The sequence below is a fragment of the Atractosteus spatula genome, chromosome 22, assembly GCF_055471065.1.
Source record: "Atractosteus spatula isolate fAtrSpa1 chromosome 22, fAtrSpa1.hap1, whole genome shotgun sequence".
In the NCBI taxonomy this organism is placed as follows: Eukaryota; Metazoa; Chordata; class Actinopteri; order Semionotiformes; family Lepisosteidae; genus Atractosteus; species Atractosteus spatula.
In genome coordinates, this window is record NC_142727.1 from 10,787,154 (window position 1) to 10,813,825 (window position 26,672).

At 46.0% G+C, this 26,672-nt stretch overlaps 1 protein-coding gene across 1 annotated transcript; it reads right to left on the reverse strand.

Annotated features, from left to right (window-relative positions):
• Positions 1 to 111: 111 nt before the first annotated feature.
• Positions 112 to 25,376, reverse strand: c2cd2l (c2cd2 like). Its single transcript, XM_088940035.1, has 14 exons — positions 23,524 to 25,376; positions 13,544 to 13,639; positions 12,940 to 13,059; positions 12,157 to 12,267; positions 11,605 to 11,718; positions 10,945 to 11,062; positions 10,315 to 10,432; positions 9,417 to 9,487; positions 8,841 to 8,962; positions 8,309 to 8,480; positions 6,845 to 6,943; positions 5,743 to 5,876; positions 5,230 to 5,476; positions 112 to 5,082 (listed from the first exon to the last, which is right to left on the reverse strand). The coding sequence occupies exons 1-14, from the start codon at positions 23,896 to 23,898 to the stop codon at positions 4,856 to 4,858; spliced, it is 2,124 nt and encodes a 707-aa protein (XP_088796161.1). The 5' UTR covers positions 23,899 to 25,376; the 3' UTR covers positions 112 to 4,855.
• Between the last annotated feature and the right edge of the window lie 1,296 nt (positions 25,377 to 26,672).

A 26,672-nucleotide genomic window follows, 5' to 3' on the forward strand; every position in this document is an offset into this window, starting at 1 on the left:
CTTCTGGTATTTGGGGAGTTAATTCAGGCTGGAAGGTTTTGACGCTGCTGTTAGTTGCAATAATGGACACTTCATCCACCCCACTAAATACCAGCCCACAATTAAAAGCATGCTTTATATCAGTTTGATTCTTTATTTATAAGTTAAATGAAATCCATTACAGTAGTGTAAACCAGATTCCAAACATTTAAAAAGAAAAAAAAGGCTTTGTTTTTGTATCATTGTTATATTCAGCATTGTAAAAGAAACAGGATTCCCTAAACTGAAGTACTACTACAATATCCAGGAAAGCAGCTCTCAACAGCAGGTGAGGGACTGTCGTAGCAGCACACAGGAACTGGAGACAGAAGAGTGCAGAGGAGAACCACAGCACATGGAACCAGCCACAAGTACAGGCCAAGCCCGCTGGACTCTTGACCAGGACACTGAGGTTAGGTGGAGCAGAGACACAAGGGGAAGGAAACTGAGTAGCTCAGAAAGGGATAGTGGAGAGCTAGGGGGGACCTGTTTGTACTTTTACAGTGGTTATATGCCACCGGAGACCAGAAGCACAGATCTCACAGCTCTGTCCACCATGATTGCAGAAACCTAAAACCCTGAAAATGGGTAAAGTTATCTGGGTGAGCAGGCTACACCTCAAATCTCAACCTCTCTTCCAACTGCAAATTACAAACCCAGTAATATATGGAATGGTGTGTTCCCAGTGTATAGCAGCATAATTTGCTACTGATGGGTGCACATTGGGGAGATAAACAAAAATTGTATTCCTGGTCTGAGTTTGAGCAAGTGCTTAGGCTGCACAGCAGAGGTGACCAAGTCCAGCCCTCACAGCCACTGTCAAGTGGGTTTTATAAGCTTGTTAAATTTCCAACAGCAAGGAAGGGCTTCAACTTGTCCAGTTAAGCACATAAGGAATTCAGTTAGCTAATGAAAGTCCCTGTCACAAGAAAGGAAAAGATTGGAGATGTGTGTCACTGCACCACAGTGCAGTTGTACCCAACCCTGGACCAGATAAACACTGCCTTCTGGAATTTACTCTAGCTGAGTTCTTAATTGGAGTCTAGCTGATTTCAGCTTCCTATTTTAGGGGTGTATTTGTCAGTTTGTCCTCCGCTCTTAAAAGGGGAACTGGGATTTGTACCTGGCATCAACCCTGGATCAGTATCAGAGTGTCCCTCACTCAGATGTTGAATGAAATGTAACCAGTCGGATAGAAAGACAAAAATGCTCATTCTCAACTGCGTAAACTCATCCTCAAATTGATCAACCAGTAAAAGCTGTTTAAGTCCAAATAAAATAATGGCAAGCAATTCAAGAAAAAGCTGAGTCATTTTCTGTGTCGGAGAGCATACTCTTGAGTATTATTGACACCCCCAGCTTTGCAGAACATACTAGTTAAGTCTAAACAAGCAAGCAGGTGAATTGAGTAAACACCTAGCACTGGAGATCTGGAGCACAGCTGAAAGGAAGCAGTGTTCCTTCAGTGGTTTTTCAGCTGAAGCAGGGGACAGCGATGAAAGGCAAACTGAAGTGTAACGGGAGCAGGTTTGCACTTTTGGTACTCCGAGAGAGACTAATCGGAGAGACGTGGTATAATCTAGTGCTTTCTGGAATCGTTTCCAACCTGTCCTAGAATCCAAACTACTGCGGGGTATTTAGCTCATCTTAGATTTCACACCTCCCAGGTTTGAGGCATAGCATGCCAAAGAGTTTTGAATTCGTCTCTGCCAAAAGACTGGCCTGCTACAGCAGGAGACTTTTACACAGTCTGGTTTCCTAGGGGTTTGCGTTGCCTTGTAACAGGTTCAGAATGAGCCCGTTATGCAACAGTAGAGCAGTCTGAGGTTTTGACGGTGGTAAATGGAGCCCAAGTGCATGGCCCTGTCTCTGCAGTGTGTGATGAACGTTAAGAAGCCGCAGCTGACAGGAAGGTACTTGAACAGTATTGTCTCTTCATTGATTCTTCTCTGCCTGTGCCTGCAGCGCACCTGCACAATCGGTCTCAATCGTAAACATTACAGCACCGGAGTCTTCTTGTTTTGATGTTCACTGCTTCTGGGAAGCAACCTGCGTGTTCTGCACCTCTCCGGAATTGGAGTTAAACATTTCTTCTCTTTAAAAAAAAAAAATCCAGCTCTCAGTAAATCTACCTCCCAGAAGAATTATATACATTAGTGTACACAGCAAGGTTCTCGGTTTCCTCTTTCAGGAAACACCTTTGAGGAGAAGATTCAAATGACAGCGATTATGCTCCCCCTGGCATAGGAGAACAGTGCGATGGGGTCTGCTAGCAGAATCTGTATGTTACTCTGTACCCATATAGTGGTAGGAGCTGTGAACTCCTGCTGAATTCACATGCTAAATTCTGACCGTCACGCTTGCTTAAGCACAGATGCTTCCCTCCCCCCCAAATGTTGAGTTTTACACAAAACGCCTGATGAGAAAGGAAGGTTTAAGTGCTTTCTGAGTCCTGGAGTGTTGTGACAACATTACCTCAAAGACAGGAGGGGGAGTGTGTAGAGAAACGTGTATATATAAGCTGTGTAGAGCCATATCCCCTTTGAACTACGATAGATACTATAACTATTATGGTCCTTATTGTAGTTCCTTGTATGCATACAATAAAGCTTGGCTTGACGAACGAACGCTTCAGGCTCGAATCTCTTGGTTTCTACAGTATAGAAGCTTCAAAGTCATGGTAAATGTCGGTTTGCAGTTCTGTAAAATTTGAATTGTACTCCGAAACGTTTGCACTTCTCAGTAGTTGCATTTGAGTGTTTTCAGTTTATACTTTAAGGAAAAATAGTCTCTAAGCAGGATTGTGAGGTCTGAGGCCTTGTCTTGTTGCGATTGATTTATCACAGCTTGCCGGAAACTGAGAGTTTGGAGTGGAGGGATGATAGATAGGGATGATGTGTCCCCACTCGCAACTGTGTGATAAATTCCATATATTCCAGAACTGCATGGAATTCACTATACTTCCCTCTCCTTTTCCTTTGAATGATTTTAGTACTTTAGTAAGGGAGCCACAGCCCCTTCATATACATTGACTGCAGCTCTGACACTTGGTCTGTTTTCAATTGAGTTCATTCAGCGCTAGTTGTATTTGTTCCTTGTTTCATTTTTGAGAAAAGCTGAATGTTGGAATGTGCTTTAGTAGCTAGTGTTCCTTACCCTGATAAATGGAAATGTACTATAGCTATTGAAATGCCCCATAAGACTACATTTTACTGTAGCACGGCTTAGTGGAGTGTTCCTCACTTAATACAGTAACTGTTTGGTCATCTGAAGCTTTTTCCGTTTTCTCAGATGTGGTTTATACTGACAAACTCCAGTGGCCTAGAATCTTTCACTCCTGGCGCTTGTACAGAGTGGGGAAAGATGGATGGTCATGTTTCTCCCATCTTCTTCATGGCATTGTTAGGTTTCACAAGGCAGGGGCTGGTATTTGAGGAATTTGATCTTAATCCAGTTGGGGGAAAAAAAAATACAGGAGCAAGCAAAAGAATCTTTCCAGGAAGGAGAAGATCACTCCGATATTTCCAAATGAGCAGCCTCAAGAAAGGAGGCAGGGAGCTCTAGAGGAGACCCAACTCTTGGCAGAGCCGCTCTGTGTTCGATGCGGATCCAAGGGTTCCTTTCAAAACTTCCCAAAAATAATGTGCTCCGCAAACGGCACTATTTTTACACACATCCTTCTTCCTAAAAAGGAAGGCTTAAGAGTCCCAAATCTCCATGACTGCAGTTACAGATGAGTTCTTGCTGACCTGTAGTTGTCCACTCTGCCCCCTTTGCTTTATCTTGTTCCTAGCTTCATTTTTAGCCAGACCCATGACCAGAGATCCCGGGAAAGAAGGAGGAACTCCGAGCCTCGCGTGCGGATAGACTGGACCTAGAACTCTGCTCGTAGAGTGGCGGCTGTGTGTGTAGGCACTGGGATGCCTCCAGTGGTGTATTTTTGTAAAAAGTATCAGACACCCCTCTGTGAAAGAGAGTGGGTATTTTCTCCTGCACCCTACATGTCAATGAAGACCTGTGGAGAAGTATAATTTCTTCTTTTTTTAAAAAAATACAAAATCTGTCACCCCAAGATGTGACCCTTCCCAACACCCGTCTCCCCCTCTCCTACTGCAAGCAATGGGACCTGTAGTGTAAAGAATACCTGAGTTTTCTCAGAGTAGTGTAACCTCCTGTGTACATCTATTGCACTGACCCTTTAAATATGTAGTTCCTTCATAAATTGTTTAGCCACTGTTGGACCTGAATTGCAATTGTAAGTAAAGAACTCGTGATGTGCAGTTTCAGTTTGATTGCAGTGCAGTCAAAACTGAACAATTCTAATCAAATAAAGAGGCCGTTAGCGTGTGGTGAGATTGAGAGAATATGCCTTCCCTGCAGGATTTAAAAAGTCCTTTAAAAAATAGAGTATTTTCTCTGCTCATTTTCATAGTGCAATCAAAATAAACCTGCCCCTTTCTTCTAACAAATGAACAGTACAGGCCACTCGTCCTCCGGGTATTTAAAACTCTTTTCACTTTGGATGCATTCAGTGAGGCTAGTTTGGTGGGGGGAGGGGGGGGGTGGGGGATAAGGACTTATTACTGTAGAGGAAGTCAAAATGCCACACACAGTGCCCTTCTCCTGTGTATCCCAGGTGGGCATCAGTCTGGAATTGAACATTTAAAAAGCCCCGTTCCCAGAGGAATTAGCTCACAGCGCTCCGTGGAATCCGGGATTAAGTGGTTGTTGGTACGAGGGGCGTGCACCAGGGATCTATCCCAGGTTCTTGAATTAAACTGCGTTGCACGCCTTTGTCTGCCCTTCCCCCGCCCCCCTCCCCAGCCCCCCCAACAGCTCAGTCCTCTGCGCCGCCCATCCCACCGTTGGCACTGGTCTTGCTCTTGGATTTGGTGCGGAAGGAGAAGCGCTTGATGAGGCGGCGAGAGAAGCTGCCCGACTTCTTGCGCACCGCCGAGCCGTTGCCCAGATTGGAGACGTCCTCGTGCGATTGGCTGAGGTTGGGGTCCTTCTGCCGGTGCCGCCTGCGGAAGAGGAGCTTGGTACCACTGCGCAGGAAGCCCACTGGACCGGGACCGGGTTGCAGAGACGAGGGAGAAGAGGGCGGATTGGAGAGGGTTAGAAAAACATGTCAAGCTGTGGCAAGAGGTGGAGGCTACGCAGTAGCAGTGCTGGAGGGAGAAAAAGGGATGTGAAATCGGACAGGGGTACCTTTGTGATCTTTCAGGCTACGCGTTTCCAGGGCTCCAGTTGAGCCAGTCTCGGATTCGACGTCGTCCACGGAGGGCCGCTCGGAGATGTCCGAGCGAGTGGTCTCGTCGGGCTCCTGCTGCACGGCACCCTGGGAGGAGGCCCCGCTGTGGTTGGCAGCCCCAGGGACGGGCTCCCCCTGCAGGGCGGCGTCCATCGCTGCAGCGTAGTTGATTGACAGGGCTGCCTCATCCTCCATGATTGGAACCTGGGAGGCAGAGGGGAGGCGTCATGTTGGCGGTGACAACTTCAAGCGCTCGCCGGCACAACGGGACCGACCAATAGAAAGCCACACTACACTTCAGGTTTGAGACAGATACAGATGGGATCGATGAGATGCTTCACAGTGTCGAAAGGAAGTGCTACATTGTTTGAGCTCTTAAACAAGCCTATACTCTGCTATATTAAGGGGCTAATCCGTTTTTGAAAGCGTTGCTCGAGATTGTTTTCCCTCCCTGCGGCGTATGGACTGACCTTCGACACCCCCGAGATGATGAGCGTGCTCCTCTTGGTGGGCGTTTTCTTCGCCGCCTTGCTGGCCGATTCCGTCAGCTGGCGGATGGCGGTCTCGGCCACGGGGTCCAGCCCGTTCGAGAGGTGGCTCTCCGCTGCCCGACGGAAGGAAAGCGAGTTTAGCTCTAGCGGACCGGGGCCGGCGGCAGTTGCGAGGGGGAAGGGAGCCCGCCCGGTTGCGCTGTCTGGAGAGTTCTACAAAGGGTTGATCCCTGTCCTGTTCACAAATCTCGAATTGAGCACAAAACCGTGAGCTTTGTGAAAGTACAGTAAATCGCCATGTTGTCGCCAACTGCTGGTCTCGCCATGGGTAAAGAGCGAGAGTTCCCATGCACTGCGACATGAAGTGGCCCTTCCTGCTCGCTAGTCACTGTAAAGACTAATGTAATGCGATGAACGAGAGAATAAGTATGGGTTGCGCAGCAGACATGTTCACCGCAGAAATGTTCCAACGTGACCTGCATGCAGAGTTAACAAGTTAATTCAATTTATCGGCAAAACCATCTCGAAGTCAAGAGCAAGATTTCTATTGGATTAAAAGAGATGTATTCACAAGCCTGCTTGTTTACAATGTAATAGGGCTGCTTCATGTCACCGGAGGTTTTGTTGCCTCGTTCTGAATGGCAAAATATGGCGCTGACATATTTTGGAAGTTTTACAGGTTACTGTGAACGTTTTTACTTTCATTGTGGTTTGAAATTCACAAATCTATGCTGATTCTTCCAAACCCTGAAATATGAAAATAGCGTTGCAGTTCCCCTTTAAGAGCACACATTTGTATGTGCCCCAAATAACACTTAACCAGTTATATTGCTCTCTACACACTTCAACCGTGCAAACTCCCCCTGCTCTATTTTACTCGGATTTAACCACAACCCCCACCCCACCCCTTGCCCCCTGTGAGGATGTAATCGGTAAGCCCTTTGCGCTGGAGGCACATGGTGCTCTGTTCTGTCCCGGCCTGCATCACTTGTCTGAATGCTGGTGTGGCCCAGATCGCTAGTGGCATCTTTAGGGGCTTTTTTTCTCCCGACAGGAAGCGTTGCCTATGCGTGGGACTTACTGCTGGTGGTAGCGGAGACCCCTTCCTGGAGTTCCTCCACAAGCACGGTGGGTTTCTTCTCCGTTACTTCCACCTTGGAGGGAGAGCAAGAGGGGGAGTCTGGAGGGAAATGCATGCTGGGGTTAGGAGATCCACCCAGGACAGAGACAGTCCCACCTGCCTTCCACTGAAGGCCACTTCCCCAAAGCAAATCAAACCCAGCTTATTTCTCAAAAGCGAAGATCAACAGGGAGTTTAAATTCCCCTTCAAGAAACTGCAGACAACTTTGCTTCTATCTTTTAAATGTATTTTTGCAGCTTTGACCTGATAGATGACGCACAATTAACAAAGCCATGTATTACGACATTTCTTTTGTGATAATTCTCTGACTGTTCCTGGAGGGTCTTTTCTAGCTTTTGGCCCAACGTGAATCGTCGACAACTAACCTCACGATAGTCTTAATTAGACGTGTCTTTTATGGTTTATTACACAAGACATACTGTAGTTAACGGTACCCTTTATGAAGGGAATAAGTCAGCCTGCTTAGAAGTGTTGCAAGTACACAGCTAATTAAATGATTTTTTCAACGACATAACTGAGAACATGGGTGAAAAAAAATCAGAAGACACTGGACCCTCTGGAATATGAGTGTGTGAACCCTGCTTTACACAACGTTTTCAGCTCTGGGCCGAGAAGATTTCCCCTTGGCTTTTAATTTGGCTTTAATCACTGAAACTTAATCAGTTATGTTTAATTTCCTTAATTAGATATTCCTAACTTCTTGCTTAGAAAATGTTCATAGAAGCGTAACAAACAGAACTCCACCCATTCTCTCCTCCACTTGCTTCCCAAATGCCTTATTTCTGTTGAAATAGCTCTTAACAGGTGGCCAATTAATGGTGTCTAGACACTGTGAACAGTGACTGATCTCCAGATGTCCAGTTACTGAAACACTCTTAATGAGCATAGGTGTGAAACTCTGAAGTTGGTTCATTGTTGATGGTCATTACTAACCTGAACCAACATCTTAAGACTTTCAGACACCTAGAGATCAGTTAGCCTAATTAAGATCTCACCTCAGCTGGAATGCAAGCTAAAGGAGACATGGGCGGAGTGGTGACACTGTGGCTAGGGATCTGCGCCTGTGGCTGGAAGGTTGCAGGTTCAAATCCCATGGCTGGCAGAGGAATCCTACTCTGTTGGGCCCCTGAGCAAGGCCCTTAACCCCAACTGCTCCAGGGGCGCCGTATAAATGGCTGACCCTGCGCTCTGACCCCAAGCTTGTCTCTCCCCATCTGTGTGTCTCATGGAGAGCAAGCTGGGGTGTGCGAAAAGACAAATTCCTAATGCAAGAAATTGTATAGGGTTAATAAAGTGATCTTATCTTACATGGAGTGCTCTACCCCATTCTAGGACCAGGGCTGAGAATCACTGCCACGACCCCGTGACCGAGAGACTGGTCTCCATCCCACCAGCGGCCTTACCCAGCTTGCAGTCCAGCTTGGGCCGTGACTGGATGGTGGTAACCGTGGTGACGATGGTGCCATCGGGCATGATGGTGCGGTCCATCTCCACCTTCTTCGTGGGGGTGAGGGAGGTGCGGAGGGGAGTGGCCGTCGGCCAGGCGCGGGGGTCTCCGGGCTCCAGATACACCAGCTGCAGGAGAATCGCCCCTTTCCCATTAGCAGACAGACACCGGGCGTGGTGCCACACATCGGCAGCCTCGGACACTAGCTCGAGTTAAAAACCTTTCCATCTGGGCTGATCGGCCTGCGACCAGATCACACGATTATCCTGCAACCAGCTCCCTGATCATTGAATTAGAATCCTTCTACAAATGAGCATGTACTCTAATACCTTCCTTAATACCTAACTTTTATGGTCCGTTTGCTGTTATCATGTATGGATATACTTTTTTTTTCTCAGAAATGTTGTTTTTTGATTGTTATGTGTTGTATACCCCCCCCCCAAGGAAACAAATAAAGCATTTTGAATTGAATGTTATAGGTTCCAGACCTCCAGAGAGACGGTGCCACTCAATGGCAGTCCTGGGCCTGGACTGATTGGGAGGACCTGTCGGCCAGTGGGAGCCTTCTGACCGATGTCCAGTGGGATAGCAGCCTGGCCGGGCAGGAACTCTGCAGGAAAGAGAAAACGGGTCCCCTTTCGGGCTCAGAATAGCTGAGTGTAATCGCACTGCTTCCACGACACAAATATAGAGAACGGGGTGAGTCGCTCACGGCGGAATTCTTCCTTCAGCAATTTGTTTAAAACATCTGTCCACAAGAGGTCGCCACATCCTCGCAGTTGCACCTGTCACAGTCCGTGCACGTGTATTTGTTTTAAAAAACAATCGTTTAAGAATAATTACGGTTTTAAATGCAGGTAGTGAAGATAAGTAAACCTAAAATCTCAAGGCACGGTCTGATTGACCACTATCTCTCATTTACATGTAGATTAAGGACTTATAGCTTTGATGGCATCATAGAAAAGGGGTAGTAAGCGAAGGATAATTGTTTTAAAATGAGTACTGGAAAGTACTAGAGTTTAATTTGCATTTTGCGGTGTTATTTTGCATTTAAAGAGCCATACGTTCTCCTCCGCTCGTTCTGTTCCTCTCCAGTAGCCTCACTCTCAGCTCCCTGGTGTTCAGGCCCAGATCCCTGTAAAGACACAACAGCACATCGCTTTGCAGGAATCTCTCAAACGGTTTCAAACGCTATGGTCTTTTCCAGCGCCACCACTATTTACAAATCTGCACAGCCCTTTTTTGTCCCTCTCACTCATTGCATAAAACACATACATGCTAAGACTGATTCCACTTTGGCTACGTTACAGTGTTACCCTGTAGCAATTCCATGCTTTATTTGCTAATGTGAGTACTGTAAACATGCTGATATTAGGCATTTCCACTAATGAGTGCAAAAGTGACTGCTCAGCAAGACTGCTGGTCTTCTGCTAATTCACCATCACCGAGCACTATGAACGTCTCTCCTGAGACTCCTCCTCCTTGGAAAGAGAAACACTTTGGACAAATGTTTGGGGTTTTTTTTTTAGTTTTGAACAGATAAGACCACAAGGGGCCTAAGTTATGTACTCCAGTGGTTCTCAACCCTGGGGGTACCTCGGGCGTCGCATCCAAAATGGCGGATTTTCATGGGCTTAGGTTTTAGTAAAATATTTATCAGCTAATTCTGAAATCGTTTAGATTCTAAATGATCTATGCATATTTCCGATATTCCCGTTTCTGTTGTCATGAGGACAACATCCAATATATCCCATCCCAATAGACTGCTTGGGGACCCACTGATCCAGAAGACGGAATAGGAAACTAGGCTGACAGGCTTTCCGCTGAGAGCAGGGGGCACTTCGTTATAGCAAAGGGATGTGGGAGTCTGGAACAAGCTGGGCCCAGGCTGATGCTAGCCACCCAAACAGGTTAGCTGGGGCCAACGGCACCCTGAACCTCCTAATGTGACTGGTGTCTTACAGAGTGATGTCCTCGTTCCAGTCCAGCTCCCAGTCCGGTCCCGAGGGAGACAGGAAGTGGGTCCTTCCCTGGTGTGTGGGCGGATCCAGGTCCAGAACACAGCACAGCTCACCCTGGCCTGTTGGGGGAGCCGTCAAACACTGCGCTGAGCACCGCACTGCTCCCGAACGGTACATCCACTCTAATGCCTCAGACCACACAACCTCCGGTGTTCTTCTATCTCCTATTATAGTACTGTTTTATTAGTATTTATTTATTGTTTTAATAATGTTTATTGCCTGTTTTGTTGAAGCTGGAGACCTCGGGACTACAACACTGTGTTGCGGTAGGCGTAACAAATGCTCCTTGAGAAGAATACATTGGCTCATAAATTTTACAATAAAAATAATCAATCTCATGCATTTTCTCCTACGTGCATTATTAACGTGAGGTTATTTCAAAGCAGGCAACACTGAATGATAGAATTGTCGGATTTTTAGCTGCTCAGCGATCTCAATCGTCCCTTGCTTCGTTGTGAAGTTTTCGCACAGTGAGACTTTGTTGCAACTGGAGGGTTTTTTTTATATTAAAAAAAAACCGGGTGGGAGTCGAGCGCTGTGCGCTGGAGCCCCGGCGGGCGTGCGGTCTCACCTCCTGGTCCTGCCCCGCTGCTCAGGCCGGCCGCCCGGAGCTGCTGCACCAGCAGCCTGCGCGCACAGACCGCGCGGGAGGGGGAGCGCACGGGCCTGACGAGCCGCTCGCCCGGCGCCTGGGGGTTCGGGCGAGAGAAAAACAGTTCGGGTCACGAATGCCTGCACGCCACGGGAAACGAACTGCAGCCGGTTATTAACTCAGCGCGCGGAATTAAATGTGCAGCAGGCGTTTTTCACCATGGGAATGTGCCAACGTGGTCTGCACGCGCGGTTAACAAGTGGGATTCGTCGCAAAACCGTCTCGAAGTCGAGAGCAATATTTCTGTTGGATTACAAGAGATGAATTCACAAGTCTGCTTGTTTGCAATGTCATAGGGCCGCTCTACGTCACTGGAAGTTTTGTTGCCTCGTTCTGAATCGCAGAACTTGGCGCTGCGCAGACCTGGAAGTGGTCTATTTTGTAGTGTAAATTGGAGGTTTTACATGTTACTGTGTACATTTTACTTTTGTTGTGCTTTGAAATGCACTCATCAGTGCTAATTTTTTCTAACCTCCCCTCAAAATAGCATTGCAGTTCCCCTTTAAGTTCCTTTACCATTTCTGCAGTTTTGCGTAACGACATAGTGATTAGAAAAGCGTGCTGGGAAACGTGTCTCACCGCAGGGCTGGAGATGCAGGCCCTAAGGTTGATGATCATGGCTGGCTGCGTGCTGACGATGGTGTCCCTCACCAGCTCCCCAATAGTGCCGAGATCCACCTTCCCATCATTCACCTGGGCAGCAAAAACCACACGGACATGAACAGTGAGACATCGTGTATACACCGTCCCTTCCAGAAGGTTGGTGAACCCAAGGTTCAGTGTTTTTGATCTCCATACAACTATTTCAAAAACTTCCTCTCGTTCTAAAGCCTTTTGTAAGGCAGCTTGCCATCTGCACAGCAGTGTGCAAACTGTAACATATTCACTGTTCACTACAGGCGTCTGAAGTAGCCCGAATCCATTAATTCCTCTTGTACCTCTGCTCAGTAAAACCCCAGAACAAGACCACTGGTCATGGGAAATTAATTTTTTTTTTTTTAGAACACGAGGGAGACAAAAGCTTGGAAAATTATCAGACTGTGTCTCTTTTGCAGATAAGCCCTGGTCTGAGTGGACAAGCGCTGGGGTGTTTCCACAGCACTGCAGGCGTCTGGGGTTCCTGGCTCTTACCTCTCTCTGGACCCTGCGTGGGGTGACGGTGAGGGACAGCAGGGGTTGCTGGGAGAAAGTCCAGGACACCAGCAGGCCCTCTTCCTCCACCTCCTCCAGGCAGACGACCAACTGAATTAGGTGAAGACGGATAGAAACACAGAGTTCAGCATGTGGTGTTCAGGTTACGCTGGTAATGTGAAACCTTGTGTGAGCCAATTGAACCTGTTTCTTCAAGCCGTCAGCTGAATTCACGTCAGTCCAGGAACCCAGGTGCGGGAGCTGCCTGAGGTCTATCCACAGGAGGAGTAGTCCACAAGTCGTACACAGCACCCGGGATGCAAACTATTTTTATGTAAACAAAGCCAGCAGCGCCACCATTTTGTGTCTGATTGAGTGCACCGTTTGTGCTGGTTTGAGTCCCCTGTGGGGTATGACACGTCTTTGAACAACCTTTTCTCAAGAGAAAGAAGTTAGCTCAATATTTCAGCTCAGCCCAGGCCATTTCATTCTTGTTTTCAAGGAAAACAGGGTGATGGAATTCGGATTCTGCAACAGATTTTGATTACTACAGTGGAAGTCATCTTATTTCCTTCCATTCGATCAAAAAATGCCAGGGTTTCGGGACATTGTCTCCCAGTTAGACGTACAGAGACGGGAAGAGGACAACTGAGCGATCGTGTTGCGAAAGACGAAGCACAGAAACTGGGCAGCACCTTAATCCATCTGCTCTGCACTTCACACAGGCTCGTTCTCACACTCGCACTCTTACCCACAAATGCAAACCCTGCACATCCCTCTTACCTGAGCTTCCATGGGCGCCATGGCGACCTGATAAGTATCCAAGGAGACGGCAGCGGGTGACTGCTGGGTGACCGTCACTGGGAAGGCCACTGTGTCCACCGCGCAGTGGCACTGCAACACCTGTGAGGGAGAAAACCAGAGACTTAGAGAGAAAAGCAGAAATAGCGTCAGGTTATGGAAGGGGTGTCCAGTAACCTCTCCAGTCAGAGCTCAAAGTGCTCTCTGGCTCTGGGGACACATTTAGGAGGAAGACACAAGTTAAGAGTTGGGCTACAATTTGTTTTGAGATGCTCAGTGCCTTGTTTAAAGACTTTGAGACTTTAACCATGGTACAAGCCTCCTCAAAAGTCAATGGAGGCACCGCCAGACACCCAAACGTCTTTACACAAAGGGTTGTAGGAGTACGTAAAAAGCTACCCAATTATGTTCTTAAAACTCAGACCCTGGCTTCTTCAAATTGAGTCGATGAGACGAATCGATCCTCAGATCGACTACCTAACAATCAGGCAAGATGGGCCAAATGGCCTCCTCTTTTTCGTAACCTTCCTTTTGAACTGATGTTCCTGTGACCACCCAGACATGTTGGGCAAGGCAGGGAGCTCACCATGCTCTGCTCTGATTGGTCCGTGCAGGTCACATGACTGATGGAGGCCGAGGAAGGGAGCTGGAGGCTGTCCTCAAAGGTGATCTGGATGGAGCTCTGAGGAGAGGAGAGAGAGGGCCCGTATCATTATGAGGTAAAACATTGTTTCCAAATGACCTATCTTATGTTCTGATATCTTCTTTAACATATTCAAAGTGAGGACCATTGACATTAGACTGCATAGATGTATAACTCAGCACTGACCAAAACACCAGAGCACACAAAAGGAGATGAACAATTAATTTGATGGTATTCCACTTAAAGAAGCCTTAATATAGGCCTGGACCTGCAGGGGAACCATAGGAGATCCTAGCCCATGCAGTTTAGATGCAGTCACCTCCCCAGTCTCAGATCTGTAGTTTGCTTCACATCAAAACAAACACGTTGCCCAGCATCCTAGCACAGCCCCAGCCCTGCCGAATCACGACCCTGTACAAGTACTGACCCAGAAAGATCCAAACCGAGTGGCTGTATAAAATGAAGTCACCTTTTCCTACTCCTTCCTACGCAAAAAGGATTCAGAATAAAATAGGACGGAGGACTTCAGAAGTGAGGTGAGCTGATGTGGCTGTACAAGCCGGTGGGGCCATCAGGGGTGGGGGGGGTGGGACAGAACGCCAGGAGCAGGATGTCCTGCCGTTCACAAGGGTGTCTCTCCTGCCTTCTCAGTGTCCCTCAACCACCAGATTAGCCGCACCGTTCGAAGAGCTCATTAGGCAGCTTTAATCAGGTAATACACCCGGCTCAGGAGGGTTTATCAAATCCCATTGTCACGAATTACACTCGCCATCCCCCTCCTTCAGTCCCGAACTTTCTTTCATAGACCAAGGAAAAGAAAAATAAAGGTTATCCCTTAATATACAGCGAGTCTGTCTATATATACACGCAAATTACCAGTACATCCATGTGTGCTATTTTAAAGCAATTTATGGCCTTGACTCAACAATAAATTATGATGTATTACAATGCCTCCATTTACGATAAACTAATGAAAGGTAGTGTTTTCCTTTCAGATCTCATTGCTTTGTTTAAATAACTGAGAATGAATCATCCATGCTAATTGCGTTATTCTGGCCCTTCCTTATCTTCGTCACTGTTTTTCACATATATATAGTACATGTATGCATGCTGCTTTTGCAGTAGGAAGAGAAAAAGATTTCATCATCTCGTCTTGCAATATAAATCCAAGCTCTGACTAAGCTAAATGCAAACAAGGCCCTTCAGATATATTTGCATGAGCCCAGGGCTTTTCACTTTGCAAACCGCAGCACTCCTTTCACGAACGGCAGTGGGAAGAGAAATGAACACGCCTTCCGCAGACTTCAAGGAATGCGTTTCAGGCACCTGAATGCAGATGCTTAATAACCACGTGGGGAACAACGCACTGGCCGAGTCAGAGCACAGAGGTGCTTAATAAAATGGTTTAAGCGCTGATCCTGTCAGCGCAGCAGGGGAAGCTGGGAAGGCTACACAAAGTGTGCTCAGCTTTGAAGTGTCCGTGGGTTGCCAGTTTCCATACAGAGTCACACATTTGCAAGAGTGGCCAACTGGCAGGGATTGAAAACGGCCACCTGGGAAGAGAGTATCGTTTTGCAGTAGGAGGCTAAGAGGGGGTGTTTGGATTTCGGGGTCACCCTGGGCTCAGCAGCAGCGTGCTGTCCACAGCCCCTCCCTGCTGCAAGAGGTCTCGGGGCACACCAAAAATATCACCCCCCTGAAGGCAGAGCTCGACCCATCCAGCACAGCGCCGCAGTGTTTTCTTCAGGAGTGAGCGCGCAGGCCTGCGTTTCTGATCGCACAGGCTGACTTCTATGTGTCGATGCCAGGGAGGCAAAAATAAATATGTGCCTTGTTCTAAACCCCAGAGTGACACCAGCCGATGTCTTCAAAATACAGCCTATCTTAGGGAAACGTCTCAAACACACAGACGCGTGCATAGCAACAGAGATTCCCCTGCACAAAAGGTATTCCCCTGCCCAAAAACAGTGAGATATGAGCACCCAGCTCAATCTGTTTTTCTGACACTACCTGAATCCACTTTTCTTAGTCTCCTCAAGGACCTGCTTCACTCAGAGGGTGAAGAAATTGCTTTTTTTAAAAAGTGCAGTTGGAACATTAGACCGATATTTATCTCTAATAAAAGGTGTTAGCAGGTTGCTACCACTGTCTGAACCTTTCATGTCATCATGAAAATGCTGCTGTTATGTGGCTTTAAATGATTTTACCCTTCATATCCCACCATGCCTCAATATGTGGGTAAAATATTCATATTTCTACACACAGAGACAAAAGACTCTCTCCAGTATTAGTGCTTTGTCAGTCTGGTTACACTAGCTTCAAAAACCCAAGGCCTTTGGAAGCTTTGTCCTGCAGCTCCAAAACCCTTTAGAAGCCCCCAGGCAAAAGGTACAATTGAACAGTCGCCTGCAGAGCTCTTAATCTTCAATGTCTTAAAATTCTGGACATTTCCAGCACATAATTACAGTCCCGTGTTTCCATGAATAAGGTGCACTGTGTTTCTCCACAAGCATGTAATATGACATTCCTATTAGCAGCAGCATGGTACAATAGTGCATGGAAAACAAGAGTATGACATTTCCAGTAACAGTAGGCCTTTTAAGATGAGACGCGTACAGTCCAAAAGCCATCCAGTTCACCTGTAAAGTCTAAATTTGGTCATCTGTTTTAAATAGAGTGGCTGTGGCACTGATGTGGGGAACTGAAGTATGGCATTTCTTAACCTTTTTTCCCTCTTTTTCTGTTCTAGAAATATTCCTGCACTCCTAGATCCTCATGTTTGCTGGCTTAGGAGGCGTAGCTGGGTTCGTAGATGAAGAGGTTTGTATAAAAAAAATTAGGTTTGCATTAAGTCTAGCACAGCAAAAGTGTGTTGAAAGGCACAGGACCACCCGTATAAAAATGCTTCACCAGCTCATACATTTTTTAGACTCTGTTATTATTAGGAAATGAGACTAGTACATTCGCGACCTTGGGATATTGTTTGCAAGTGTACGCAAGTAGAAAGTCAGACGGGACCAAACTGTGGACAAAACGGGACCTCTTTTTTGATTAATCCTGCACAACAGGCACATGCAGGACACAGCTCTGCAAACCTCTTTTCACAAGGGAGCAAAAGCATCGTGTCTTATTCGCCACTCACACATGTCCGTGCGCTCCTTATGTCATTAATGCCGTTGCGCACACTGGCCAAAGATGCACTGGATTGGTCTGAACCCCCCTGTTAAAGCAGTGTCCCCAAACGAGTGTCTGCAGGGGGAAACTGAGACGCACAAACACATCTTCCGGACCCATTCCCATCCTGCCTCTCTGTGCAGCAAATGCAACAAATTCCCAACCAAATTCCCAACTTTACAGCCAACGGTATCCATACAGGCAACGAAGGAGTAAATCGGATGGAAAAAGTCTGGCAAAAGATTTCCCCCTGTCTGGTTTGGATTCCTAGAATGCAGGCTAAATCAGCTGTCATTCTTGAAACGAGGCTGAATAAATGATACGAGCATGATAAATGTGTGCAAGATAGCTGTAGGGCATTTAAGTCCCTGTATCTTAATCACTGCCCTAAAAAATTGCTGGAGGAAAAGCCATTGGTAATTCCCTGGTATGAAATGGATCATCTGAAAGGACTGATTTGCAAGGACTGAATAAAGACAGATGTTGGCCTGAGTCTAAACTGTCACCTATAGGCTGCTAGTCTATGAGAGCTTGTGTCTAGTGATAGGGATGCAGCTCAGCTTGCGTGGTGCTGTGTGCCCTGAGAGGGCGTCCTGTCCGTAACGCCACACATTGGCCAGCTGTGCCATGGCCGTCTGCCAAATCCCAGGATTACAGAGGTAGAAAGCTTCTTAGCGCTTCTGTGGGTTTTTTTTGCACAGCCGGGCTTTGAAGGCGGAGCTGTGCGCTGTCACAGAATGGGAGTCAACAGCTGCACAGCTCCTGCTTCGGCGCGGCGCAGGTTCGAAACTGTTCCGAAACAGTGAACCCCCCCCGCTGCGGTTACCATATTACCAACAATCAAGATGGTCAAAGGGGAAAAGCTCACCAGGATCACTGTATTTACACCAGTCATCATCAGCACTTCCATCTCAATCAGTACAGTGCCCTCCAGAATTATGGGCACCCTTGGTAAAGATGAGCAAAAAAGGCTATGAAAAAATGTCTTTATTGTTTATCGGCTTGATCTTACACTGAAAATATGAGAGAAATCTAACCTTTCAGTGAGGTACAATTATTCAAAGAAAAAACAATCCTTTAAAAAAATAATCATTTTTTTTCATAGCCTTTTTTGTTCATCTTTACCAAGGGTGCCAATGATTCTGGAGGGCACTGTAAGTGCTGATTAAGAGGGGAAGATGGTCTGACATCTCCCAAAACATATTACACATTAGGCAAAGGTTTGACTCTTTTTGCCATTTTATTTTACAGCTCAATATTTAGGATTCGAAAGTGACCCCATGCAGGACACGTGTAAGGAGTTTTGCTTTCAACTGCAGTGCTTTCTTTTTGTTGGGCCCAAAAACTATTTTAATTGCAATATTGTGAGCTTAGTTTAGCTGAATCCTTTGAAGCCCCCAACTCAAAAATGTTGAACGAATCTGTGTTTATTCTATTATTGCAACGAAAACAACAACATACATCAGGCATACAGCTAGAAACCTCTTCTGCACCAGTAATTTGACTCAGGCCTCAGATTCATTCCGCTACTTCTGATCATGTGAAGGTACACACCGAATGAAGCAGCACTTTTCTCCTGATTTCAAGTCATGTTAACCCCCTGCTGGTTCTCAAGATAATAGGTGTTGCTGGTAATGTCTTTCTTCTGAGTTGTAACACTATAGCACACCACACAGCAGTGCTCAGTTGCCTGAGTACCCTCCTCCTCAGCACGTAATTTGAAGTGCAGCCAGTTGAATGAACAGTGCAGCCAGGTAACAACAGTAAGGTGGCTGTTAGCCTTTCAGGCCAAACAAAACTTGTTAAATGGACAGTTGAATGCTCAGAGACAATGTGCTTTTGTACAGCGGTGTTGATGCAGCCAACTTTTTTGGTCTTCAAAATCAACACAGTCTTGGGGATCAGTGATAAATACCACCCACAAATACAGGGTGTCTTCCGCCTCCTGCTGTGTTGTTATATGATATCATGTAGAACAATGCAGTTTCTGCACAGACAGCCAGAATAAGGAACTTTGTATTTCTGATGAAGTCATGCAAAATTATTTCCTTGGTCATATATAATAGGTCTTAATATTTGGCCATTTTCTGTCCCGCAGCTTCTCAGGCTCAACTAAGCAACCTTTTCTTTGTGTCTATGCTACAGCTTCCCAAGAAACCGACAGATGGTCAAACCTTGTCAGCCATCTTGCGACTCCATTGGTGAACGGACCATAATTCAGTCCAGATGACACGACAAAGTAGGAAAAACGTTTTCGTAACACTTTCTACGCAATTCAGTTTGATTACTCATCTGTGATCCCAAGGCGACTCTAGGAAGTATTGTGTTTGAAGAGATGTGTAGGTAAATCACAGCTTTAAGAAAACAGAATGTGTTGTAGTAATTAGCTGTGCCTATAGCCTATAGCAGAAGGTGTTAAGCAGCTCAATGAATGAGTGTGAGTCTACAGTGTTAAGAGTACTGAACCACACTGTGGCAGATCGGTGGTTAGAGTTGCAGGCTACAATGTGTTTTTGCAGTGTGTTCAGTAGTTCAGAGGGTTCAGCAGTGGGCTGCTGTACAATAAGTAGCTCAGCGTGAGAGAGCTCAGCTGCACGGTGTTCAGTGTCTCCATGTTAGGAGTGCCAATCTGCAGTGTGCCTCTAGCTCAGCCTGGAAGTGTGGATCTGCTGTGTGTTCAGCAGCACAGTGAGTACAGTGAAGGCCTGCAGGCTGCGAATGTGTTTGCAAATCTCAGTGGCTAGCAAGCGCTGTTTAAAAGTGGCAAGAGCTTGGGAGAGAGCAGGGGAGAGCTGCACTAATGCAGGGGAGGCTGTTCAAGGAAGCTGTCATCACAGGCGCTCAGGCCTGCCTCTGAGCAATGAGGGAGAGAGAGAAGGGGAATCAGCTGGGTATGTTACTGCACAGAAAAGGGGGGGTGGGGCTGTAGGGGTGAAAAGGCGTAAAAGCTTTAAATTCAGAGCCTGAATTAACTCAAGAACCGGGCTGCTTCAAATTCGACAATGTGGATCCAAGACAAAATGAACTGCCTGGGCTGTATTAGATTTGCGTCTTGCTTTAAAAACCTCTAAAGCAAAACAAAACAAATTCTAAATGCATTGCCTGTATGCACACAATGTATTTAAATGACCCTGCGATTTGTTTAGGACTGTAGAAATATACTTCTAATTTGAGAATATTTTAATTGAAACACTAAAGTGTAAATGTTTATTGCTCAAGCACAAATCCCCCCCCCCCACCCCCCCGCCCCCTTTTTTTAAACAGACCTTTCTCATCGTTTCTCAAACAGGCTCACAAAACTATGCTCCAAACTAGGCTATCTCCATTGTTTTGGTGACAGGATTATGGCAAGTCCACTCTTCCGAAACGAGCGAAAATGTGGGAACGCCAAACAGTAAACGAAGCAGGTATCCGGGTTGTTATACAGTACATAAGACGCAGAGGAACTTCTGCTGTCTCTGCAATCTTTCGACAGTGCTAATCAACTGTATTCAGTTTTTTGTTGGTGGATGCAGAGCTGTCTAGTAAGCAAGAAGCAACAAAACTGGCTGAGGTCAAAAGACGAGACAATATTTTTAGCTCTGATGACGGGTTGGTGTCACTGGAATGACTTTTGAATGTGCCGAAACCTCCGATATTACCCTCAGCTCAAGTTTGTCGTTCCGTACAAACTTGCAAGTCTGGTTTTTCAGGTCCATGGTATTTACACACACTGCGCTGTGAGTGAATGAGATCTTGTGGTTATGGGGGATAGGCCAGACCAGTCGCTGTTCTGCAGCCAGTGACAGGCTCACGTGAGATGGACAACAAAACAAAGGGACTCTTAGTACCATTGGAATGAATACCTTCCCTAAAAGACGAGACTAACCTGATGCCTAAGTGATCAATGGCATTTGAATCTGGCAGTGATTAACCCGGCGAAGAGGTTTTCAGGAATGTCTTTCACTATTGCAAAAAAAAAACTTCTCAAAATACAGCCGCTGCTGATGAGCAAACTCATGGTGACTCTTCCATGTTCTGAACCTGTCAGGCAAGGCCAGGGCTGACTGCGTTTCTGGTCCAACAGCATTCCTCCAAGAGCAGAAGGTAAATACCTGGCATTGATTACTGCACCTCTCACTAGGTGTTACGTTTTATATTTTCCTGTTACAGCTGTTCCCAGGGGGCCACAGGTTTGTGTCCTGTGTGGACTCTCCCCAGCTCCCTCAGCCAGTCAGGTGGGATCATTCGAGTCACTGCACACTCTTCCACAGCGCCGGCTGTCTTACACAAACGCACAGGTCAGGTTTGTCTTTTAAAATAGCAAGCTCTAAACGACCTCGCAAAAACGTTAAATCTGTCCAGGTGAGCCTCTGATTTGAACGCTTTTGACTTAATTTGGAGCTTTGAGGTCGATCAAAAGCCACAAGCCCTGTGGCCTATGAGAACCGTCATATCCAGCCCCTGTTCTCTTTGTTAAGTGAATAGTCAGTAGTTTTACATCAGCTGCTCCTCTGAATATAAATCACCCCCCTTTTTCAAATTTGATTTAATCGCTTAATCAGATTTAACATCGGTATTAAACTGAAAAAAAAAACTGATATCAAATAGTGCTGAACCAAAAAATGTTACTTGGATTGTAAGACTTTTCGGATAGAATAGCTGTAACCGGAAAGAGTTGGGAATCCTGGAAATGACATGAATTTAATTGATGAGTAATCTCACCCTGCCTGTGCAGTAAACGTCATTTCAAAACCTCTATAAAAATAAATCGTGTTTTTTTTTATGAAGGCAATCTGACACCTTTGGCCAGTGAGAATTTCCAGACTGAGTTCCATTTAAAGCTGCGTCGCATCTGCCTGAAGCACCAAATATCCAAAATACCTATAATAACCACTGCAAGGTGGATCTTGTAGAATAGGTTGGAAAGTGTACAAAATCCACAGAAGTCAGAAACACGCTCATGATTTTGATCGTGCAGACTCAGCATTGTGAAAAGTCTGGTTTGCATTGTGGACTTAACAGGATTTCAGTGACTTTTCGGAGATGAAGTCACGTTTTCTAACTTCAAAGCAAGTCACCTAAAGAAGAGTCCATAGTCAATGTTAATATAGGTACATGTTCATAAATGGCAAATAAACTATCACAGGTCAAGGGTGTGTGACACATCGTCAGAGCCCTGCTGTGGTGCGAGAGCCCTCCTGCACAAACGTCTGCTCTGATCCCAGCGAGTTCTATTGCCTCACACATGGGTGGCGGAAAGGGTAGCCCGCCGATTTTATTTCATGTCCATGGGGCATCTCGTCCCTGGCTTTTATATGGAGAGATCAAATGCAGGGGAGGAAAAACAAAACAAAAGGACCTCTGAAGAGTAGATCCTCCTGCCACAGCCAGTGGGTGCAGGGGAGAGGGAGAAGGGGAGGGGGAAGCAGGGCGTGACTGTATTTTCTGGTGGGGACAGTAACTGTGGTCACCATTGGCGCTCTTGTGTACAACTCCCCTTGCCCCTGCTGGGATTCGACCCTGATCTCTCGCAGGCTCTGACCTAGCACAGCACCACTCTCTAGACAGTGGTTAATTCCCCTATGCCAAAAGGCCAGTCCCCTACTGTGGCTGAGTATTACACTGTCTAGATATCAGAGGAGGGTGGTGTCACTTCTGGGGCTGCTACACGTGCATGTCTGACTAAGTTTGCACTGACTTTGGTGCAGTTTCTTGAAAACGGCTCAAAGACGTTAGAAAGTGATCCCTTGCACAACCAGTGCCTTGATTGCTCGTGTCGCTATTTTTGAGGTGACTCTGTAAATGCCTGTCCCCCCGCGTAGAAACATGGTACAGGCTGCAATGGCTAGTGTATCTGTCAGTTCTGGCTCGTGTGTGCCTCACAATATCTCTTCTAACTGGTTTGTGAAGAGATGAGAAATGGGTTCCAGCTCTGCCTGATTCACCAGTCAAGTTTCTGTGGGTCTGGGGGTCTGCCCTTTGTGCAGCTAAGTTTGTCTGCTTGTGTTATTCAACATTTCAATACATTCAATACAAAAGTGAACCTTTGCATGGCCTAAAACAGTCCAGGTTTGACTTTACTGTAAATTAACAATAGTCTGTGGCACTTATATGTAATTAAATTTCAGAAGCATTAACAAGAGGAGATTAAATATTAGCTCCGTGGTTCATTTTAAAAATGACTATTTTCCCTCTTTATTGTCGTCATCTCCTTCATCTGTAAAACAGATGAGCACAAGAGCACAGTTTACAGATAAGCAACATGCCCACATATCATGTCCTAAAACTCCCACCACCCATCAATATCTCTGCGCCCACACAGACAGCACTGGGCATCTCTTGTGCTGACGAGAAGTAAGCTGCTGTAAATCAACACTTATCGACAGACATTGGCATTGGCCCTTACTTACAAATGATATTGCAAACTACCACCCAAACTCTAAGCACATAGATTCACGGTAGAGCATACTGAAAACAATATTAGAACATAACAGAAGTTTAAAAGTGAGACGTTTTCGCTTGTCACTGTAAAGTGCGGCTTTAATTTGCGGAATCCAGCGATGCTTTAAGGTAAAAAAAAGAGGCATTTAATTCATATTCCCAAAGAAAACATTTGAAGCTGACATATGAATAGAAATGCATTCATTCTGACAGGCAGTCCGAAATATCTACCTATTCAATAATGATGTCCATTTGAAGGATATTGCGTCTTCATCAAGCATCACACCAAGATCCCCCGCCCGCTTTGGGAATGTCACGACACTCACCCCATTCCGACACGCTTGCTCGTTGAGGGCTCGAACCCAGGTCCGCTGCCAGTTCTCCCGAAACGACTTAAAGGCGAACAGGGATGACAACAGGCCCTTCACCCCTGCCTCGCTTTCGCCGCTGACCCCGCTTCCTCCGTCCAGCCCGAACCCCAGCTTCAGCAGGGAGCCCCACACGCCCCCGGCGCGGATCTGGCGAGGTGCGGTCCCGGGCACAGAGACCGAGCCGCCGCGCTGGTAGCCCAGCCGGCCGGTCCGCCGCCGCAATACTCCCCTCGAATACTGCACCAGCCACGAGAGGACAGTCAGGACGGAGGCGAAGAACAGCGCAACTAAAAGGAACCAGCCGACATCCTGAAGCCGTACTAGTGCCATGCTTAATATCCACCCTTATCCAAGTACTGGGAGCTGATGCTTGACGTGCAGTCCGAGTGCGAATTCAGCAAAAGCCAAAACAAAACAAAAAAGAGAACGCCTGCTTCTTTTCCCTTCTGTTCTTCTCTATGTCCTTACGATGTCCTAACGATGATAATAAAATGAAATATGTCAGTCATCCGGGGCGCAGTCACAAATTTTAGGAATGGCAAAGGATGTTTGAATTAGACATCCGATGTTGGAAAAGGGCATCCGAAATGAACCTATAGCTGAGCGTGAGTTAAATAATATACAGCATTCGATGTATGAACAGTGCGGTGAACATTATGTAAACATTATGTATATTCATATCATTTATGATGTACGATAGATAAACGTGCGCTAATACACAAATATTCTCACAGGCTTACGTTAATGCAACAATGTCATTAAATGTCTCTGTGTTTAATATTCGCATATTCGGTGGTCTCCGGCACACTTTCAGCTGCAGGGCGCTTGCTGCGGTCGCCCTGGTTATTTGTGACCAAGAGTGAAATAAAGTCTTCCTCTCCTGTCGAGAGTTTCGCGTGTGTTTAGACAGCTGGGGTCCTGGCGTCATGTTCTTGACGTCGAGAAAGATGCATGGCTGAGGTATGCAAACTGCACAAAAAAATAATGAGAGAATGGAAAAAATCTGTCCCTTCGTTTCGTTGTCTCGCTCGTGGGTTTTTTTTTGTGTGTGTGAAAACGAGTTTCCCCACTGACCACTCTTAGTCTTAAGAAATTTACCAGCGCAGGTGCTTCAGTCCGTCCAGGTTATGTCGCCTTACATTGCTCCGGTTAACATCCCACATTATTTCAGAATCCACATTCAGACCCGCTCCCTCGGTCTTGTGTAATATTCCATTGATACACGGAACTTGCGTAGTTGATTTTTATCCTGATAGTATTAGCTGCAATGTGGGTTATATTGATATTGTCACCCCTGGCTGTTTTTTTTTGTTTTGTTGTAGCCGTGTTCAAATAATAAACACAAATGTCCATCAGAATATAATCGCGTCAGTAGTTACAGTATCATTAATAGCTAGTGGGTTAGGATTATTTACTAACGCTACTGCACATCTAAACGGCAACCTATGCAACCAGTTTTCCTTTTTTAACAAAAAAAATCATTGTCAAGGTTTAATACACAGTAATGCCAGCGTCTGTAGAGCAAGCACGACACTAGTAATAATTTAGATACATTATTTTGTATATATTTTCCTTTTTAAATTCTCCCCCCTTCCTCTTCGTCTCCGGGCTGTGTCCACAGTGCCGAACATCCAGCGAGGAAGCTGTAATCTTAACTCCTTGTTTTCTTGTATAGTTACGGTTTCCACTTCAGCCGAAAACGACACGGTTGGTATCCTCGGAGGCGGCTAGTCCCTGTGAACAGCGCTCCCGGAATAGCGACTGGAGCCCTCTCACAGTCAGAGGGCCATAATCGGGAATGCGCAGGACGCAGAGCTGTCAAATCGCAGCACAACAGGGAGCGCACAGCACACAGTTAAAGGGGCAGGCAGACTTTTTCAACCACGTCCATAGTGGCAGCTACTCGCGTAGGCATTAGTAGGACACTTGCAAACCGTGTAGGTGTTAAAAAAAAAGATCCCCGCCCAGATAATTACAGTACTGAGAAACCAAATGGTACTCATTTTCTAGAAGCGTAATGAATGCTTTTGAGCAACTTTACCAATCGTGCAGTAACGACAGTGCGCTTTCAGGAGTAGTGCTTTTAAGGACAGCCGCAATTCAGTGCAATTTAGGTCTTGACATCAAACATTTTCAGTGCACTTTCAATTCTGGAAGCACCTTTCGGGCGTCTTTTAGCAACAGCTACGAGTTATGGAGCCCGCTGGTCCAGGTTATTAAAAAAAAACACATAATGAAAATGTGTAGTACTTTATGAGAAAGGAATTATCCCAATTCACTCCCCCCCCCCATTTCAGTTAACCCCAGAGATACAGCGCATAATTGCCATAATTGGTAGTTAATATATTCAAAACTGTCTATAACGAGTCAAGGTCAATGCGATTAACAGTCTACACTGTACAAGCAAATCTGCCTCTCATTAAGTCGATAATTTCAGCAGTTCAAATTGGTCTCTTATAAAATAATGAACAAGGTGCCGAGGCTTAAGAAAACAATGTGTGCAGGCTGTTCAATAAATGGTACAATATACTTGGAAGGGGTTAATTTAGCTAACTGTATACGGATCAAAGACAAGAAAGATGGGTTCTCCTTTAACATGATTTGCTCTCTGACTCGGTAAATTTCCACGACGTTCATTTCCTCGCTTCCTGACTGGCAAAAGGCACAGAAGCCAGAGAAAACTGTACTCAAGCATAACATGAAACTTGATGTGTGCCGATTTATTTTCTTTACTGATATTGTTAAAAAGTAGGGTGTGTTGCTGCACAGTTCCCCTACATGGAAAATGGGGGGGGGGATGCTACACATTAGAAATGTCTTTCGCAGAATTAAAAAAAAGTAAAGGCAATATCTCAGTCCTAAATGCAAATTTTATGCAGCTTCTGATGTAAATCACAAAGAAGACCACGGATTACTATTTCTTCCTCGACAAAGACTTCAAAAATGCATTTTTTTTCGCACTTCCTAACGCGTGATTCAAAAACTGCAGTATTTCTCGCTGTAGAACAGCAGGTGCCAGCAGAGTGACAGGACAACACAACAACTTCCTTCACGGTGCAACCACCAAATGTGTCCGGCGAGGGCAATGCGACGTTTTCATGGGA